General features: G+C 40.6%; 1 protein-coding gene across 8 annotated transcripts in view; it reads left to right on the top strand.

Annotated features, from left to right (window-relative positions):
• Positions 1–22,088, top strand: part of LOC140733536 (pumilio homolog 2-like) — a 138,502-nt gene that overhangs the window by 39,811 nt on the left and 76,603 nt on the right. For all 8 annotated transcript variants that reach the window (XM_073056988.1, XM_073056986.1, XM_073056990.1 and 5 more), the window contains exons 4-5: positions 10,966–11,071; positions 14,008–14,195. In XM_073056988.1, coding sequence (XP_072913089.1) covers positions 10,966–11,071; positions 14,008–14,195 — 294 coding nt within the window. The remainder of the gene's footprint in view (positions 1–10,965; positions 11,072–14,007; positions 14,196–22,088) is intronic.

A 22,088-nucleotide genomic window follows, 5' to 3' on the forward strand; every position in this document is an offset into this window, starting at 1 on the left:
GATGGCAGACATTCCACGTCATCCCTCATCTTCAACAATAACCCAAACAGGCTGAAAGCAGACAGGCTGCTTTTACAGAACTGCCAAAATGAGACCCATTTGTTTGAGATGTATTACGAGTGGCATTTGGAAGATGGTGCAGGTGTTCATGCTAACCAAGGGCCCAGCCCGTGAGTGACAGAGAAGTTCAAGATGAACTCCAACTTGTGAGCATTTGACTGTTTAATTAGACTGGGCCCTTTTCTTTTTGTTATTCTTTAATAACCCTTTAGTTAAGATAAAATTTATAAATATATTTCCTTTAATCATGTGCAGTGTACTTTACTGTGTACACACACAGCGACAACTCTCTGATACTTCCTCTTATTTACCCCTTGATTATGACCCCACTAAGGAGCACCAGGCCATTGTCTCCTATACCATCACCAACCTTATCAGCTCTGGGGATCTCTCATCCACTGCCACCAACCTCATAGTTCCCACACCCCGCACTTCCTGTTTCTACCCAAGATCCACAAACCTGCCTGTCCAGGTAGACCCATTGTCTCAGCTTGCTCCTGCCCCACTGAACTCATTTCTGCATACCTTGATACTGTTTTATCCCCCCTTGTTCAATCCCTTCCCACCTATGTTCAGGACACTTGTCACGCTTTGAATTTTTTCAATGATTTTAAGTTCCCTGGCCCCCACTGCCTTATTTTCACCATGGATGTCCGTTCGCTATATACCTCCATCCCCCACCAGGAAGATCTCAAAGCTCTCCGCTTCTTTTTGGATTCCAGACCTAACCAATTCCCCTCTACCACCACTCTCCTCCGTCTAGCGGAATTAGTTCTTACTCTCAATAATTTCTCCTTTGGCTCCTCCCACTTCCTCCAAACCAAAGGTGTAGCCATGGGCACCCGCATGGGTCCCAGTTATGCCTGCCTTTTTGTTGGCTTTGTGGAACAGTCCATGTTCCAAGCCTATACGGGTATCCGTCCCCCTCTTTTCCTTTGCTACATCGACAACTGCATTGGCGCTGCCTCCTGCACGCATGCTGAGCTTGTTGACTTCATTAACTTTGCCTCCAACTTTCACCCTGCACTCAAATTTACCTGGTCTATTCCTGACACCTCCCTCCCCTTTCTTGATCTTTCTGTCTCCATCTCTGGAGACGGCCTATCTACTGATATCTACTATAAGCCTACAGACGAAGTATAAGGAATAAAGTAGATGAGCTTGAGGCTCAGTTGGAAATTGGCAAGTACTATGTTGTGGGAATAACAGAGACATGGCTTCAAGCAGACAGGGCCTGGGAAATGAATACTCAAGGATATACGTCTTATCGAAAGGACAGACTGATGGTGGCTCTGTTGGTGAGGAATGATATTCAGTCCCTTGCGAGGGGGGACATGGAATCAGGGGATGTAGAGTCAGTATGGATAGAACTGAGAAATTCTAAGGGTAGAAAGAGTCTAATGGGAGTTATCTACAGGCCCTCAAACAGCAGTCTGGATGTAGGGTGTAAGTTGAATGAAGAGGTAAAATTGGCATGTCGCAAAGGTAATGATACAGTTGTCATGGGGGATTTCAACATGCAGGTAGACTGGGAGAATCAGAATGTTACTGGACCCCAAGAAAGGGAGTTTGTGGAGTGTCTCAGAGATGGATTCTTAGAACAGCTTGTACTGGAGCCAACCAGGGAGAAGGCAATTGTAGATTTAGTGTTGTGCAATGAACCGGATATGATCAGGGACCTTGAGGTAAAGGAGCTATTAGGAGGTAGTGACCATAATATGATATGCTTTAACCTACAATTTGAGAAGGAGAAGGGAAAATCAGATGTGTCAGTATTACAGTTGAACGAAGGGAACTATGGAGCTATGAGGGAAGAGCTGGCCAAAGTTCAATGGAACAATACCCTGGCAGGGAAGACAGTGGAACAACAATGGCAGATATTTCTGGGAATAATGCAGAAGGTACAGGATCGGTTCATTCCAAAGAGGAAGAAAGATCCCAAGGGGAGTAAGGGGCAGCCGTGGCTGATGAGGGAAGTAAAGGACAGTATAAAAATAAAGGAGAAGAAGAATAACATAGCAAAGATGATCGGGAAGCCGGAGGACTGGGAAGCTTTTAAAGAGCAACAGAAGATAACAAAAAAGGCAATACGCAGAGAAAAAATGAGGTACGAAGGTAAACTAGCCAAGATTATAAAGGAGGATAGTAAAAGCTTTAGGTATGTGAAAAGCAAAAAAATGGTTAAGACCAAAATTGGGCCATCAAGACAGAACCAGGTGAATTTATTATGGGGAACAAGGAAATGGCAGATGAGTTGAACAGGTACTTTGGATCTGTCTTCACAAGGGAAGACACAAACAATCTCCCAGATGTAATAGTGGCCAAAGGAATTAGGGTAATGGATGAACTGAAGGAAATTTATATTAGGCAAGAAACGGTGTTGGATAGACTGTTGAGTCTGAAGGCTGATAAATCCCCGGGACCTGATGGTCTGCATCCCAGGGTACTTAAGGAGATGGCTCTAGAAATTGTGGACACATTGGTTAATCATTTTCCAATGTTCTATAGATTCAGGAACAGTTCCTGCTGATTGGAGAGTGGCTAATGTTGTCCCACTTTTCAAGAAAGGAGGGCGAGAGAAAACAGGGAATTATAGACCGGTTAGCCTGACATCAGTAGTGGGAAAGATGCTGAAGTCAATTATAAAAGAGGAAATTACGACACATTTGGATAGCAGTAGAAGGATCAGTCCGAGTCAGCATGGATTTACAAAGGGAAAATAATACTTGACTAATCTTCTGGAGTTTTTTGAGGATGTAACTATGAAAATGGACAAGGGAGAGCCAGTGGATGTAGTGTACCTGAACTTTCAGAAAGCTTTTGCTAAAGTCCCACATAGGAGATTAGTGGGCAAAATTAGGGCACATGGTATTGGGGGCAGAGTACTGACATGGTTTGAAAATTAGCTGGCTGACAGGAAACAAAGAGTAGCGATTAACGGGTCCCTTTCAGAATGGCAGGCTGTGACCAGTGGGGTACCGCAGCTGTTTACAATATACCGTAGATTTCGCACTACAGAGCACACCTGATTAAAAGCCGCTGGCTCTAATTTTAGAAAGAAAATCAATTTTGTACTTGTACAAGCCGCACCGGATTTTCGGCCACAGGTGGCCCACGTTGTAATATGAGATATTTACACAGAAAGATATTACACGTGAGGATTTTTTAACTTTTAATTAAATCCATATGGTAACATAAACAAATACATATTGCAAATGCTTTTTTTCCAACCGTGCCTGTAACGCGGCTACTTTTAAATATACATACGTATCGGTAACACACAAATTACGTTGCGTATACTTTTTTACTGAACAACATTCCAATATCTCCTAATGACTGGTGAAAAATATATATACTGCAGCCTACCAGGAAAAGTTATTGATCGCCTTTAACTTAAAAGCAGCGTTCGCTCAGATCTAATGCCGCTCGCCCCCACCTTCCCGTTTATCGCAAACCGGTATTTCCCACAAGACGCGGCGAAACCGGGTGTGACGTCATAGCATCTCGGGATGTAGTACAGAAAACAAATATAGTTAAAACACTTCTAACTTTAACTAGAAAATGAATTACTAAGCGAAAATATTATAAACTAAATAACTGCCATAAAGGCAGCACAATGCTTTTCTTCGAGTGTTTTCCATGTTGATGAGGGTGAGTACAAATGACTGATTTACAATAATTTAATTGTGAAAGTGCGCTTGATTTATCGTACAATTTCATTGGACCTCTGTGAACTACTCATCAATTTTATTGGTCTACTGTTACGAGGCAAAATGTTTTTGGCGGCATGAAAAAAAATCATGCATTAGCCGCACCGTAGTAAAGGCCGCAGTGTTCAAAGCTGTTCAAAATGTGGGAAAAAAGTAGCGGCTTATAATCCAACATCTACGGTACATTAATGATTTAGATGAAGGGATTAAAAGTAACATCAGCAAATTTGCTGATGACACAAAGCTGGGTGGTAGTGTGAAATGTCAGGAGGATGTTATGAGAACGCAGGGTGACTTGGACAGGCTAGGTGAGTGGGCAAATGTATGGCAGATGCAGTTTAATGTGGATAAATGTGAGATTATCCACTTTGGTGGCAAGAACAGGAAGGCAGATTACTATCTAAATGGAGTCGTTAGGAAAAGGGGAAGTACAACGAGATCTAGGTGTTCTTGTACATCAGTCAATGAAAGCATGCATGCAGGTACAGCAGGCAGTGAAGAAAGCTAATGGCATGCTGGCCTTTATAACAAGAGGAATTGAATATAGGAGTAAAGAGGTCCTTCTGCAGCTGTACGGGGCCCTGGTGAGACCCCACCTGGAGTATTGTGTACAGTTTTGGTCTCCAAATTTGAGGAAGGACATTCTTATTGTTGAGGGAGTGCAGCGTAGGTTCACAAGGTTAATTCCCGGAATGGCGGGACTGTCATATGTTGAACGATTGGAGTGACTGGGCTTGTATACACTGGAGTTTAGAAGGATGAGAGGGGATCTGATTGAAATGTATAAGATTATTAAGGGATTGGACACGCTGGAGGTAGGATGCATGTTCCTGCTGATGGGTGAGTCCAGAACTAGAGGCCACAGTTTAGGAATAAGGGGTAGGCCATTTAGAACAGAGATGCGGAAAAACTTTTTCACCCTGAGAGTAGTGGATATATGGAATGCCGTGCCCCAGAAGGCAGTGGAGATGCTTTCAAGAGAGAGTTAAATAGAGCTCTTATAGATAGTGGGGTCAAGGGATATAGGGAGGGGGCAGGAACGGGGTACTGATTGTGTATGATCAGCCGTGATCATAGTGAATGGCGGTGCTGGCTAGAAGGGCCGAATGGCCTACTCCTGCACCTATTGTCTATTGACTCTCACAGCTACCTGGACTATTCCTCTTCCCACCCTGTCTCTTGCAAAAATGCTATCCCCTTCTCACAATTCCTCTGTCTCCGCCGCATCTGCTCTCAGGATAAGGCTTTTCATTCCAGGACGAAGGAGATGTCTTCCTTTTTTAAACAAAGGGGCTTCCCTTCTTCCACCATCAACTCTGCTCTCAAACGCATCTCTCCCATTTCCCGCACATCTGCCCTCACCCCATGTGCCCACCATTCATCCCCCCCATCCCTTCCCATCAATCTCTCTCCTGGCACTTAACCTTGCATGCGGAACAAGTGCTACACCTGCCCTTACACTTCCTCCCTCACCAGCATTCACGGCCCCAGACGGTCCTTCCAGGTGAGGCGACACTTCACCTGTGAGTCGGCTGGTGTGGTATACTGCGTCCAGTGCTCCCAGTGTGGCCTTTTATATATTGGTGAGACCTGACGCAGACTGGGAGACCATTTCGCTGAACATCTACGCTCTGTCGGCCAGAGAAAGCAGGATCTCCCAGTGGCCACACATTTTAATTCTGCACTCCCATTCTGATATGTCTATCCATGGCCGCCTCTACTGTCAAGATGAATCCACACTCAGGTTGGAGGAACAGCACCTTATATACTGGCTGGGTAGCCTCCAACCTGATGGCATGAACATTGACTTCTCTAACTTCCGTTAATGCCCCTCCTCCCCTTCTTACCCCATCCCTGATATATTTAGTTTTTTCCCCCTCCTTTTTTTTCTTTCTCTCGCTGCCCATCACTCTGCCTGTCCTCCATCTCCCTCTGGTGCTCCCCTCCACCTTTCTTTTTCTCTAGGCATCCTGTCCCATGATCCTTTCCCTTCTCTAGCTCTGTATCCCTTTTGCCAATCACCTTTCTGGCTCTCAGCTTCACCCCACCCCCTCTGGTCTTCTCCTATCATTTCGCATTTTCCCCTCCCCATCCTACTTTCAAATCTCTTACTATCTTTCCTTTCAGTTAGTCCTGACGAAGGGTCTTGGCCTGAAACGTCGACAGTGCTTCTTTCTATAGATGCTGCCTGGCCTGCTGCATTTCACCAGCATGTTGTGTGTGTTGTCAGTGTACTTTCTGTTATTTTGTGGCACTAATTTGTAAAAGGGTAGCAAATTACACAGCATCCACACAAACTAGGATTTAGGGTGGGATGAGCCATCAAAATCTCACGAGTTTGGCGGGACTTGAAAGTGTTTTCCCTAGACTTATGCAGCCAAGGAAACCAGTGTTTTAGGTTAAAAAAAAGTGAATAGAATCTCTTCCCCATGGTAGTGGTGTCAAAAACTAGAGGGTATAGACTTAAGGTAAGAAGGAGGGATTTAAAGGGTATCTGAGAGGTGTGTTATTCTACAAAGAAGGTTGATTTCTGGAATGTGCTGTTACAAGTGCTGAAAGATGTGATTACAATGTGAAGAAACCTTTTAAGACAGACAGTTCAATAGACGGGATAGCAATCTGTGTGGGCAAATGAGATTAATACAGATGGGTAAAATGATCAACATGGGCATGATGCACCTGAGTACCATACTGTACTGTATTGTTCTATGATTCTGATTCCATAGCATAGGTATTGGGAATTTAGAGAGGGAATCTGAACTGTGAGGCTGGATGGCTGAGATCTTATCAGTCCTGAGGTGAGAGAAAATTGTACAAGGAAGAAGAATAGGGAGGTTATGGTGATTCCTGAAAGAATAAATTGTTAGGCAAATTAAACACAGAATTGTATGTTTGGTTTGACAGCATCTGTGGAAACATTGACTGCTCATTTCCATGGATGCTGTCCGACCTGCTGAGCTCCTCCAGCGTTTTGTACGTGTTGCTTTGACCACAGCATCTGCAGTGCACTTTGTGTATGTTTGGTTTGTTTTGAGTGCAGAGGGCCATTAAAGTGATTTAAGTGATTGGTACAACTTGGGATGTAGGTAGCATATTTTTTTTCCAAGGCTAAAATTCTCATACAGTGGAAATATTATGAGTGTTAGGAGAGCATTTTGATAATTAAACTTATTGGCTTCAAAATAATAGTTGTCTCTTTCAAAGAAAAATAGGCTGAGAGATAATGGTAGAGTTTGGAAATTCTTTGGCAGTTCTAGATCATTCAGAATCCAAGGTGGAAAACAGTCTGCCAAGTAAGCAAGCAAAATGGGAAGTAGAATTGGTGTCAAAGTTAGGAAGTTAGTGATGGAATTACAAGGTGATGAGTTGTACTGTCAGTGTCTAACCAGAAAACGTTGATTAAACCAAGTCTAGTTATCGAGCAACACAGCACTGTTGAGGTTGCAAAAGGTTATGGTCAAGGAGAAATGGCAATTACCAAGCAATATGTAGAATTAAACCTCAAAGCTTTTTAGATACTGTTGGAAATGGACAATTTGTAAATAGGAAACTGGAATTGGTAATGAACTGGATGATTCTGCATAGTTAAGTGATCTTTTAAAAAGAAATCAATCTGAGATTGGACAATTAGGTTTGATTAGTTTTATTTATCATGTAAAATAGCATGCCCACAACTCACTAACATTAACCAACATCTTTGGATTGTGGGAGGAAACTGGAGCACCCAGAGGAAACCCAACACAGTCATGTGAGAACATACCAACTCCTAACAGACAGTGGTGGTATTTGAACCCCCGATCGATGATGCTTAATAGCTTTACACTAACCACTGTGCTACCCTATGAGTGTCGAATCACGTAACAGCCTCACTGATCTGGACAACAATACGGGAATTGCTCTGAGCCATTGATGGCCAGTAGGATGCATCATGGCACAAGTATACATGTAACTTTTGACTTAAAATGGAGCTTATACCTATTTCCTAAATGGAATCTCATTGGAAAGCTGTGCAACTCTAAATTCTTGTAAGTTGAATTTTAAAACCTGAGTGACTTCATCAATTTTTGCTTATGGAAATAACTCGGAAAATGTGTAGCTCAGGTGCTTGATGATTGGGTTGAGTTGTTCTCTGATTTTGCCAATCAGCGGCCTCTACATTGATAGATAGATAGATACTTTATTCATCCCCATGGGGAAATTCAACTTTTTTTTTCCAATGTCCCATACACTTGTTGTAGCAAAACTAATTACATACAATACTTAACTCAGTAAAAAAATATGATATGCATCTAAATCACTATCTCAAAAAGCATTAATAATAGCTTTTAAAAAGTTCTTAAGTCCTGGCGGTTGAATTGTAAAGCCTAATGGCATTGGGGAGTATTGACCTCTTCATCCTGTCTGAGGAGCATTGCATCGATAGTAACCTGTCGCTAAAACTGCTTCTCTGTCTCTGGATGGTGCTATGTAGAGGATGTTCAGAGTTTTCCATAATTGACCGTAGCCTACTCAGCGCCCTTCGCTCAGCTACCGATGTTAAACTCTCCAGCACTTTGCCCACGACAGAGCCCGCCTTCCTTACCAGCTTATTAAGACGTGAGGCGTCCCTCTTCTTAATGTTTCCTCCCCAACACGCCACCACAAAGAAGAGGGCGCTCTCCACAACTGACCTATAGAACATCTTCAGCATCTCACTACAGACATTGAATGACGCCAACCTTCTAAGGAAGTACAGTCGACTCTGTGCCTTCCTGCACAAGGCATCTGTGTTGGCAGTCCAGTCTAGCTTCTCGTCTAACTGTACTCCCAGATACTTGTAGGTCTTAACCTGCTCCACACATTCTCCATTAATGATCACTGGCTCCATATGAGGCCTAGATCTCCTAAAGTCCACCACCTTCTCCTTGGTCTTGGTGATATTGAGACGCAGGTAGTTTGAGTTGCACCATATCACAAAATCCTGTATCAGTTTCCTATACTCCTCCTCCTGTCCATTCCTGACACACCCCACTATGGCCGTGTCATCAGCGAACTTCTGCACATGGCAGGACTCCGAGTTATATTGGAAGTCTGATGTGTACAGGGTGAACAGGACTGGAGAGAGTACGGTTCCCTGCGGCGCTCCTGTGCTGCTGACCACCGTGTCAGACCTACAGTCTCCCAACCGCACATACTGAGGTCTATCTGTCAAGTAGTCCACTATCCAATCCACCATGTGAGAGTCTACTCCTATCTGGGTACTCTTCTCTGCTCCAGGCTCATGTTGAAGATGCGCTGTAGTGGTTCTCCCAGCTCAGTCGCACAGGCCCTCAGTAATCGTGGGGAAACTCCATCCGGTCCAGCCGCCTTGCTGGTACAGATCTTCCTCAGTTGACCTTCCACCTGTGCAGCCGTAATCCTGGGCGTGGGCAAGGTCTCCAGTGAGTGGCTATTTTCCTGTGAGGGAAGTAAGCCTGGTGTGGATTTCTGCGGTGAGAATGAGATTGAGCTGTCGAACCTGTTGAAGAAGTTGTTCAGCTGGTTCGCTTTCTCCACATCTCCACTTATTTTCGCCCCCCCGCTTTGCACCGCATCCGGTGATGATCTTCATCCCATCCCACACCTCCTTCATGCTTTTTTTCCGCAGCTTTTGTTCTAGCTTTCTCCTATACTGCTCCTTTGCCCCCCTTATCTGTACTCTGAGTTCCTTCTGAACTCTTTTAAGCTCCGACCGATCACCATCATAAACCCATTGAGACCCATCATAAACTGCTCCATCTGCCGCAGGCGGAACTTCCTGGTGGCCAAACAAATTAATCCCCATTCCCATGCCCTTCTCTTAGGCCAAGAGGAGTCCACCCTCAGGGTGGAAGAAGAACACCTTATTTTCCATCTGGGTAGCCTGCAAACTGATGGCATGAATATTGATATCTCCATTTAGTTACCATTTAATTTTTAAACCCCCACCCCCCATTCCCCACTCTGACCATTTACCTCTTTTCATCTGCCTATCACCTCACCCAGGGGCCCCCTCGTCCTTCCTTTACTCCTATGGTCCACTTTCCTCTCCTACAGAATTCCTTGTTCTCCAGCCCTTGATCTTTCCTACCCACCTGGCTTTATTTGTCAACTTCTAACTAGCTTCCTTCCCCTTCCCCCACCTTTTTATTCTGTCATCTGAACAAGAGTCTCAGCCTGAAATGTTGACTGTATATTCATTTCCATAGATGCTGCCTGATCAGCTGAATCCCCCAGCAATTTACGTTGCTTAATATATATGATAGGAAAATATTTAAGAAAATTATTGGTAATTCTATTAGAATGAAACATAAGTAAAATAGTCAAGTAAGAAAAGTTAGTATTTAAGGTTAAGGAAAGACAAAAGAAATTGAAAAGAGAAGGATTAACAAAAATGGGTCAAGCAATAGGCAGAGCAAAGAAAGTACAAAAGTAAACTAGTAGGAGGCATGAAAACATACTGTAAGGACTCCTGTAGGTATTTAAAAAGGAAACAGGCCATTTATTGAGATTCAGGCAAAATTATATTGGATAAAGAAATGTCAATGACCTTGAGCATTAAAATACAAAAATATTTTGATTATGAAACGATCTTGGGTTTAATATCTCATCAGAAATTCAGCATTGCCATTGTTGTATTTTCTCAATGTCATCCATTTGTACACTAATTTCCTGAAATAGGTCTTCAGCTTATGTCCTGGTGATTTAGCTATGAGCTTTTATTGGCAAATCAGGCAGGAAGGACCAGGTAGCTTTCTGCTTATATTCTTTTTGCTCTGTGTGGTCTTAGCCTGCTATGGATGTTTGAAACAAAGGAATGAAGTAGGGGTATAGCATTTTAATTAAAAGCTCACTTTGTTCATTTTGTTCTTTTTGTTTTACAAAAGTAACCAATGGGTAGTGAAAGTCATTTGGCTTGAAAATAAAGTGAACTACGAAAGAATCTCTAAAATTAGCTAATCTCCAAGCTCAAAATGCGTCCTGGTTACCTTGGGTAAATATGGTTTGCTGACATGATGTTTAACCATAAAAGGCCCCAGTTTATAAATGGTGTGAAATAGAAAACAAATGAAAATGTTCATCTTTTTTCCCCTCCATCGTGAGATCACTAGTTTGTTTCTACATTTGAAATTAGTGAAACAGCTACATTTTGATATTTAACCTTGCTGTCATTCATTTTGCTATTTCTTTATTTTAGCTTTTACCTGCTAATAAATTCTGGGAATCAGATGATTCGGCTAAAGATAGCCAAAAAGGGATTTTCCTGGGAGATGAGTGGAGGGATACTACATGGGGAGCATCTCGTAAGTGTTACTGGCAACACATTATTTAAAAGCTGTATTCTTTCCAATTTTTGTATAAAATGTTTAATAACTTCACTAGTTTCCAATGCAATAGAAAATGTATTTTTTAAGCTGATGAACTTTATTTTTTATGAACTTGAATATTTTACTGTAATCTTTCAAAATTGTTGTTCTAATGGCAAACATAATTACTGTGTTCTTCATAGATATTCTAAGTTAACATTTGCACAAGTGGATTGATTTGGCTTCTTCACAAATGTAATTAACAATAATCTCTATGCCTTCGTTTTGAGGAGAAAAGCTTATGTCACCCTCAGGCTCGGACAGCACGTGTTCATCTAGGGGAAAACATCTTCTGGCCCCGTCAAACTCAGAATTCAAGCATGATGTGTTGCCTGGTTACAAGTCCACACCACAGAATATCCAACAGTCCACTATATGCAAATAAATGATTGAACTTTATAAATCTTAATTCGGATAGAGGGTTAGTAAAGAAAATAAAAAGTAAAAGGGCCCATTTTAAGGAAAAAGTCTATTGTGCATCGTTAGAGCTCACTGTTCATTCATTTGTTCCTATCGACCTCCAAGCGTAGCCGGCCCTTGGACCCTCACTCATCAGTCCACACCATCCAGTGGTCTTCCGACTCTCCATTTGCGCCCCAACGAAAGACCACAAAAATCTCTTCTGGACTCACAAAAAAGAAAAACATTTCGCCCATTGGATAACATATGTTTCAAAGCCCCATTTTCTCTAGTCATAACCTAAACATTGATGCTACAGAGAAGCCATTACATTAGCAGTGAAACCTTACAGCGGGTTACACTCCGCCCACCCCCCCCCCCCCACCAAATTTAGTCATGTCCTCATGACGCTGAGATGATTCGCCAACCCTTCCTGCAAAACACAAAGCCCAATCCAGGTGTAAAAGGCAGTGGCATAGCTCCCCAAAATGATAGGGGTCACACTCTGTTCCCCTGGTGCAACATAGGCCAGCCTATCTGGTGGTCCCTAATTCTCTGAGACCTCCGCACCCCCTCATCTAACTCAATGGGAGAAGGGCCGGGAGACTCTTCCTCAATCAATGGGGAGTTAGCGAAAGGCAGCATATATCACAGAACTCAAGGAATGAGCGCAGAGTGCTCACAGTCTGGGACCTTGGCCAAGTGGTAACCGCCTCTACCTTTGCTGTCAACTTTCCCCCTTTTTCCTATAGTTTCTCCCCGGTTTGTCTCACAGGACACTGGACATTACTGTCACCGGAAACAGGTGTGCCAGAGGCATCTGGAGCGTCCACTAAGAGGGCTTCGCCCTCAGGCACTCAGGGCCATTTCCCTACCTCTGTATCATCTTCTCTCTTCTTTCTATCCTCATGTAGGGTTTTGTCCTAAAATGCTGACTTTTTCTTTCCCTCCTCAGTTGCTACTCGCAGTATTTTTTGTACTACAGAAATGATTTGTTATAAGTAGAAAATGGGAGCGAATAATAAATTAATGATGGATAACTGGCAAATTTCAGGGTTGATAGATAATCATTGACTCAGTCTGTGGAGTGACAATTTAATTTTGATCTTTGTGCCTTTTCTCTTTATTTGTTAAATCTGGTAATCCTAATGAAGATTTACTGCTCAGTAATATAGTTTCCCTTCACTTTAGTTGTAAGTGGCCTGCAACCACCTGCAGTACATAATTACCATTATTTAAGTTAGTAGTATTAGCCTATAAATGGTTTAGTATGTTATTGAATCTTGTGAAGCAAAGTATCTAGTCTCTGCTCAGGAGTATTCCACAGATACTCGATTGAAGCCAAGAGCTTCTTGCACTGAATGAAGACTGCAAGCATGTGTCACTTCCTCCTCATTGTCGAACTGTTGAGCAAATTCTGCTTAAGAATGTGCTGAATATATAAAAATATAATTAAATGTTAAGTTGTTTATGGATTGCATTTTTGTATGTTTAGATAGAATTTCCAAATAGGTTTCTGAAAATTTCGGTTTAAAAACGAATTGTTCAGTTCCTTGTGACTTGTCTTTTGATTTTAGAAAATCATTTCAGTTAGTTTCAGCAAGTGACTATTATAATGAAATAATTATCTTGTGTCTCTCATTTCTCTTGCACTGTCCTTTGCTTCCAACCAGTATAATTATTCTCTTGGTGCAATACCATTCTGTTGTTCTGAAGTTTCTTATAACCTTTCCTTCAGGATCTTCAGGATTTAAAATAATATCAAGTACTTTGGAAGAACCTTCTCTAAGACTTGTTGGCTATGCCAGTCTCAGAATTACATGCAGCTTAAGAGTTTAAAACCTTTGTTTTTCCATAACAATCACAGAATGTAAAAAGACTGGAAAATCAGGATTGTCATTTCCATAATTGCATACTGTTTATTCTGTATTCATCTTTTCCTTGTGAGGCAATTTCTCTGATCCCAAAACACAAAACAGAATTAAGACTGAATTCCAATATATGGTCAACACACACAAACTGCTTGAGGAATTCAGCAGGTAGTAGAGTAACTGCTCCTCATTTTTTTTTCTCTCCAGTCATGCTGAAAGGCCCTGGCCTGAAATGTCAACTGTACTCTATTTTCCATAGGTACTACCTGCCCTGCTGATTTCCTCCAGCAGTTTGTGTGTGTTGCTTGGATGTCCAGCATCTGCAGATTTTCTCTTGCTTCCAATATATGGTGTTTTTCTCCCATCTTTCACTGAGAGAAAAAAAAAGATGCCTTGGTTCTTTGCCGGGGTGTGGGGGGGTGATAGAGTAATAGTTTAACAAGCAGCTTTTCTGACATAATTTTTATTACCATGTTATCTCCTCCGTAGGATTACAATGTATATGAGTCTCTTATTGATTATGCTAGCTTCAGATATTGATAACTTTTTAGTTCTATCTCAGTGAACAAGCATTTATCTACTGTTTAAATTTAAATTACATAGGCCATACTGTATCACAGCCAATCATGGTTCAGAGAAGACCTGGCCAAGGTTTTCATGGGAACAGTGAAGTCAGCTCTGTTCTGTCTCCCCGTTCTGAAAGTGGTGGTCTAGGAGTAAGCATGGTGGAGTATGTTTTGAGATCTTCACCTGGGGATAAACTGGACACTCGTTTTAGGAAGGGACCATTTGTAAGTAACCAGCCTACAAATTATATATTGTGTGAACTTAAGTATATTGTTTCACTTAAATTTAAATGTTTAGTCGCCAGCTTTTAGTGTACTTGGATCAAGACACTTATTTTTGAGCAGTGCTTTAATTTTTTTCTTAATGTGATCTTTGCATTATGTAAACATAAGTTTTATTAGTAGCTTGCAATTATATTAGGTATTGGTTTGCTAAAGACTAATTTCGTAGGATTGTGAATTTGGGAAGAAATATTTAAATAAGAGTTTGTAGTAAGTGTAAATGTTAATTTTTTTCTCCACAGATGTTACTTGATCTGCTTGATATGTCCAGTATTTTCTGCTGTTATTTTCAATCTTGTTGACCATTTTGTCCCTGGGATGGCTTTAATTTTATTTTCTCCCTTTTATAAATATGTTGCGTATTTGTAATATTCCATATCTTAGACTGTCTGTTGCTGAACTCGAGCCTTTCTTTTCTGTAGATACAGTGTGTGATTTTCTGCCTTTTGAATCACAATGTTTTTTTCAAAATTTAGCACATTTTCGCAGATATCTTTTCAATCATCCTTGTCATTGCTGGAATGTTTTTGGCTATTTGCTGTAATTTTAAGTTAAAATCTGTGTCTTCAAATTCCTTAACTTTCAGTAATATGTGAGCAAAATTGAATATGAATATAGGACTAAATTTGAATGCATGCAGTACTCACAATATTATTTGTAGCAGATTAGAAATCGGCAGGTATGACTTTGTGGGCATCACTGAGTTGTGGCTGAAAGAAACAAGAAAATCTGCAGACACTGGAAATCATGGCAATATATACAAAATGCTGGAGAAACTCAGCAGGCCAGGCAGCATCTGTGGAAATGAATAAGCAGTCGACATTTTGGGCCAAGACCCTTCCTGCGTCCTCATGAAGGATCTTAGCCTGTAACGTTAACTGTTTACTCTTTATTTGTAGATGCAACCTGGCTTGCTGGGTTCCTCCAGCATTTTGTGTGTATTGCTGTGGCTAAAAGAAGATCATAGTTGGGAGTTTAACAACAAAAATGCACATTGTATCAAAAGGACAAGCAGGTAGGTAGAGGAATAGGGTGGCTCTCTTGGTTAAAAAGTAAGATCAAATCCTTAGAAAGAGATGACCTAGGATCTTCGTGGGTAGAGTTAAGAAACTGCAAGAGTAAAAAGACATGAATGGGGGATATATACAGTCCCTCTGAACAGTAGCCAGAATGAGAGGTACAAGCTACAATGGGAGATAGAAAAAAGATATGTAAAAAGGACAAAGTTATGTTAGTCATTGGGGATTTCCGTATGTTGGTAGGTTGTGAAAATCAGGGTAATTTTCATTTTTTATATTGTGTGGTGAACCAGATTTGATAGGAGCTCAAGGTAAAGGAACCCTTAGGAGATAATGATCATAGTATAATAGAATACATCCTGTAATTAGAGAGGAAGAAGCTAAAATCAGATGTATCAGTATTATAGCAGAGAAAAGGGAATTACAGAGGCTTGAGAAAGAAGCTGGCCATAGTTGATTGGAAGGGGACACTAGAGGAGTGATGGCAAAACAGCACTGGCTAGAATTTCTGGAAGCAATTTGGAAGATGCAGGGTAGATCCACCCCAAATAAATAAGTTGGATGAGGCTGACAAGGGAAGTCAAAAACAACATAAAAGCAAAGGAGAGGTCATATAACGAAAATTATGGGAACTAGAGGATTGGGAAGCTTTTAAAATTCAACAGAAAGCAACTAAAAAGCATTAAAAAGCAAAAAGCTAAAGTATGAAGATAAGCTGGCAATAATTTAAAGGAGGGTACTGTAAGTTTTTTCCCCCCAGATGTCTATAAAGCGGTATATAAGAGGGAGATTGAAATTCTGGCTGAGTGGTGCCACATCAACAATCACTTATTCAATGCCAGCAAGACCAGAAGCTGATTATTGACTTCAGGAGGAGGAAACCGGAGGTCAATGAGCCAGTCCTCATTGATGGAACAGAGGTGGACAGGGGTCAGCAACTTTAAATTCCTTGGTGTTATCATTTTAGAGGACCTGTCTTGGGCTCAGCATGTAAGTGCAATTACGAAATAAGCACGGCAGCACCTCTACTTTCTAAGAAGTTTGCAAAGATTTGGCATGACATCTAAAACATTGATGCACTTCTATAGGTGTGTGGTGGAGATATATCACATCCTGGTATGGAAACACCAATACTCTTGAATAGAAAATCCTACAAAAAGCAGTGGATACGCCCTCGTCCATCATGGGTAAAGCCCTGCACCATTGAGCACATCTACATGGAGCATTTTTGCAGCAATCCAATTACCCATGATCAAGGACCCTCACCACCTAGGTCATGCTCTCTACTTGCTGTTCAGGAAGAAGGTACAGGAGTCTCAGCCCTCACGCCAGCAGGTTCAGGAACAGCTATGACCCATCAAGCATTAGGCTCTTGAAGCAGAGGGGATTATTTCAGTTGCCCCATCACTGAACTACTCCCACAACCTATGGACTCACTTTCAAGAACTCTTCATCTCATGTTCTCGATATTTATTGCTTAATTGTATTTGCACAGTTTGTTGTCTTTTTCACACTGGTTGTCTGCCCTGTTAGAGCAGTCTTTCATTCATTCTATTATGGCTCTATTTATTGAGTATGTGTGCAAGAAAATGAATCTCAGCATTATATATGGTGACATATATGTGCTTTGATAATAAATTTACTTTGAACTAAAGAATAAAAGTGAGAAGAGTGGATATTGGACTACTGAAAAAATGACACTGGAAAGGTAGTAATGGGGGACAAAGAATAGGTGAATTCTGCTAATAGTGGAAGTATTTTGCATAAGTCTTTACAGTATGCCAGAAATTTGAGGAATTTTTCTAGCATGCCATATCTCAAAGCCCGTGTATTGTCATGTTCATGGAACCAATTTGAGAATGAGTTCATTGTACTCCAGTGGCTGCCATAGTGACCAACTCACAATCCAATAGAATACTTTTGGAATGTGGTGGAATGGGAGATTTGCAAAATGAATGTGCAGCTAACAAATCTGTAGCAACTGTGATGCTATCATGTCAACATAGCCCAGCGTCTCTAAGGAATGTATCCAACATCTGCGGAGTCCATGCCATGAAGAATTCATACTTTTCTGGGGAGAAAAAACGGGTGTCCTACTCAGTCTAGAAAGGTGTTCCTAGGTGTACTGAGCATAATTCTGAAGCTCTATAAGGCATTGCTTCGACTGCACTTGGAGTATAGTGAGTGGTTTTGGGCCCTTTATCTAAGTTGGAGAGGGACCAGAAGAGTTCAGAAGAGTGATTCCAGAATGAAAGAGTTAACATGAGAAATGTTCAATGGATCTGGACTTGTGTTCACTGGAATTTAGAAGAGTGAGGAAGATCTCATCAGGAGGATGTTTTCTATAGTGGAGAGGAGTAGAACCAGAGAGCACAGCCTCAGAATACAAGGAAATCCCTCTAGAACAGAGATGAGGAGCCAGGGTGGTGAATCTGTGGAATTCGCTGCCAGAGGTGGCTATGGAGGCCAAGTCATAGAGTATACTTAAAGAGGAGGTTGATATTTCTTGATTAGTAAACGTGTTAAAGGTTACAGAGAGCAGGCAGGAGAAAGAGGTTGAGAAGAATAATAAATCAGCCGCAATGGAATGGCAGAGCAGACTCAATGGGCCAAATGGCCTAGCCTAATTCTGCTCTTATTTCTTATGGCCTTATGGCTACAAATCAAATTCAACCTGTCTCCTACTGACTCCATCTTAGTTCCATGAAACTCTGCCTGCCCTTAACCTGGATTACCCTGTCACCTCATTAAAGTAATTTCAGTTTGAATAAAACTCTTTAAGCTAATTAAAGGCATACTTTTCAATGGTTTTAGTTTTAATTTGTTTCTAACAAATGCTGATAGGTTGGAAATGGCTTATTGTCGCGTGAATCCATAAATGCCATCCCCTTCTCAACAGCTGAATGAGTGTCTCAGAGTGTCTGTCTCAGATTTGGCTTGGATATTATGTGGTTTAGGATCAACTTCATCCTGCCTATTGTGCGGAAATAACAGTTAGGAAGCAATTCATTCCACCAAATCAGTCAACAACTATTTTGCTATAAGTAGTTATTCTGATTCTATGCAAAAATAAATCTGCCATCATTTTAAATCCCTTTCTAACATTGTTATTAAATCGTCCCCTTTATTTTGTATGATCTAAATGAAACAGCATCATATTTTTAAACCGTTCTTTGTATTTTCTATTCATCAAGTAATGTCTTAATCATGACTTTTCCAAAAGTGTGATGATTACTTTCCAGCTTATAGGATTATATATTGGCTCATAATTATATTCTCAGTTTGTTCCACCTCTCTTAATAGCATTTTGTGCTATTATTTTTCAAGTTTTACTGTATTTAGACTCCATCGTTTATGAAGTTAAATTCGACACGGGTAGATGCATAGAAATCAGATGCTTTTGTTTTAAAAATATTAGAAATGCATTGCAGTATTCTGTGGGAATATTTTTTCTTTATCAAGTCCAAATCTGTAGGAAAAGAATTACTGAGATAAAGTCTCAATTACTGAGAATTTTAATATTTTCCTTTGTTGAATATTCATTGGTTAGAAACTAATTTTTTGTGCACATTTTATGTAAAATGTTCTGATGTACAGTGGAACATTGTTAATGGAAAGCTAATGGAATGAAGCCCAATTTCCCCCCCAATTCACCTTAAACTTTTATTTTTAATTGTATGTGCACTAAAATGCTTTGGACTCTTGATGCAGCCTTCCATGAACTTCATGCCCTTTCCCCTTGGTATTTGCTTGCAATTTCCCTTTGAAGTTCATTACTTCGTTCGTTTTGTTTTCTTGGGTTCTCCATTCTTCCAATCATTGTCTTTCATTTTTATTTTTTGAACATTTTTCTCCCCTCATCCTCTTCTGTTATTTACATTGTCTTTTAAATTGCTTAATTGCATTAATTCTATATCTTTGGTGTCTCTTTACTAGCAGTAAAACTTAATACACTGTCTTCTAGCTTAGCTAACCACCTTGCACACCAAGGTGCCTGGGGAGCTCTTTTATTTCAAGCATTGTGATGCCACTGACTTTGCCACTGATTTAGAATCAGAATCAGGTTTGATATCGCTGGCGTATGTTGTGAAATTTATTGTTTTGTTTCAGCAGTACATCACAATACATAATTACAATAAAAGTATGCATAGAAAGAAAATTAAATAAAATAAGTAGCACAAAAAGAGAGGAAAAATACTGAAGTGGTGTTCAAAGATACATTGTCTATTCAGTGTGTGTCCTCAGGCACCTCTGCCACCACTTTGATGGTAGTATGTCCTGGGTGATGGGGCCCTTAATGATAGATGTTGCCTTTTTGAGGCATTGCCTTTTGAAGGTGTGCTGGATGCAGGGGAGTCTAGTGCCCATGATGGAGCTGGCTGAGTTTACAACTTCTGCAGCTTTCCCGATCCTGTGCAGTAGCATCTCAAACCAGACAGTAATCCAAACAATACATCTGTAGAAATTTGCGAGTAGTTTTGGTGATGTACCAATTCTCTTCAAACTCCTAATGAAATTGTCTTGCCTTCTTAGTAATTGCATCAATATGTTGGGCCCAGGATAGATGGTCAAAGATGTTAACATCCAGGAACATGAAACTGCTCACCCTTTCCATTTCTGATCCCTCGCTGATGACTGGTGTCTTCTCTTGGCTTCTTTTCCTGAAGTTCACAATTTCCTGAATTCCTTGGACTGATTTCAGTTGTGTGTAATATTGTTGCTGTGACACCACTCAACTTGCTGATTGATCTCGTTCCTGTATGCCTCCTCATTACCATACTGCCAACAATTCGCTCCTGTATATATCTGTACACTTTCCATTGGACACATTAAGCACTAACCACAGACCTGCCTTTGGAGGTGGGTTACACATTTCTTCTACCTACTAGCAACTTCTCCAATTAAGTGTTGTCCTCTTGTTTGCTCCCAATTCACCATTTAAACTGTCCCTTCCAGGTCAACTTAATTTATTCATAGTGATTCCCCCCCCCCCCCCCCCCCCCCCCCCCCCCCCGGCCCTCTCCATGAAATGTTTTAAGCTGTTTTCTTTGAGAAGATTGCAGATGTTGGCCTTCAGAGGCTAAGTGGTAATTAGTTAATTGATACTTTCTCTTGCCTGAATCAAAAGACTCACTGATTATTAGCCATCTGTGCATCTAATGGTTTTGTTAGATGCAGATATTTTAATGAGGACTATGACAATTCAAAAAACTGAAAGCAATTATTTTTATTAATCTTACTGAAAGCCCAGGCTTGAATTGATTTGGTTTTATGTTAATGTAATTCTGACTCTTCTCTCAGCTCTGTTTACTTTTTCTTGTTGCAGTTCTTTAAAGTATCCTTTTAACTGGGTTGATTTGTATGTGCCCTAATCTTCCATTGGCTTGGGATTGAACTTTGAAAATGCTTTTGGGTATGACTTTGTCTTAAAGGCACAATAATGATTTAGATTTTTAATGTTTACCTACAAAATTTGAAAGATGTATGCAGTTTCTGTAAATTAGATGGAGTTCATGGTATGTTAATAGATAAGTAGGTCTTCCTAGGCATAATTTGGACATTTGACAATCTGTTCATAACAAAAAAAGTCAGATAATCTTTTATTGGGAGATATAATGTGAGAGACCTAGGTGGGAAGGAAAACAATTCTAAAGTTTGGATTCAGGACACTCCAATATTTAGAATGTAAATTGTAGAAAACGATACCCTTTTGCATATGCAGTAGTATCGGATTTTCCCATGTCTTATTTCCGTAAGGCCCATTGACCCACTGAGTGTATGTCAATTCACTCTCCTGTTCACTTCCCTGTTCTCTCTTACAATTCATGGAATTTCTGTGTGTATTTTGAAACAGTATGCTTCTTAGTAGCTATAGGATATTGTGAAAACTTAGTGTCTTTGTTTTTAATGTACAGAAGAAAACACTGAACTTGTCAGATTTCTTTGAAGAGTCCAAAAACAAGACTTAAAAATATAAAGGGCAGTATTTTGTGTAAAGCAGTGAAATATAGCTTGCCCATCATTCTTTGATGTGCTTTTCTGCTAAATTTCTTTGAGGGTCTGCTGCTAAGTAGATCTAAAAGTACTGCAGTATAATTTCTTAACAATTAAAGTGTAGGATCAGAGTGCATCTATCAGATGTAGTGTAATACTTAAAGCAAATGTCTTTCATTGGATGTTCAGAGCACATAAATAATCAGAAAAGGAAATGAGCAAAAAAGATTAGTGAACAGATTTCCATCAGATATAAAAGTCAAAACCAGGTTCTATTGCAAATTAACATTTTATGCCAAGCTATTTCTAAATGTCCATTTGACATTAAAACCATAAGACCAAGGAGCAGAATTGGGCCATTCGGTACTTTAATCCTGGCTGATTTATTTCCCTCTCAACCCCATCCTCCTGCCTTCTCCCTGTAACCTATCAGGCCCTGAATAATCAAGAACTTACCAGCTTCTATCATAATTACAGCCAATGAGTTGGCCTCCACAGCCGCCTATGGTAACGAATTCCACAGATTCGCCACCCTCCAGATAAAGAAATTCCTCCATCTCAGTTATAAATTGACATCCCTCTATTCTGAGGCTGTGCCTCTGGTCTTAGACGCTCCCACCATAGGAAACATCCCCTCCACATCCACTCTATCAAGGCCTTTCAGTATTTGATAGGTTTCAATGAGATCTCTCCTCATTCTTCTAAATTCCATTGACTATAAGCCCAGAGCCATTAGTTGCTCCACATACGATAACCCTTTCATTCCTGGAATCATTCTTGTGAACCTCCTCTAAACCCAAATATTTTCTTAAATAAGTGGCCC

The sequence above is a fragment of the Hemitrygon akajei genome, chromosome 9 (genome assembly GCF_048418815.1).
Source record: "Hemitrygon akajei chromosome 9, sHemAka1.3, whole genome shotgun sequence".
NCBI lineage: Eukaryota > Metazoa > Chordata > Chondrichthyes > Myliobatiformes > Dasyatidae > Hemitrygon > Hemitrygon akajei.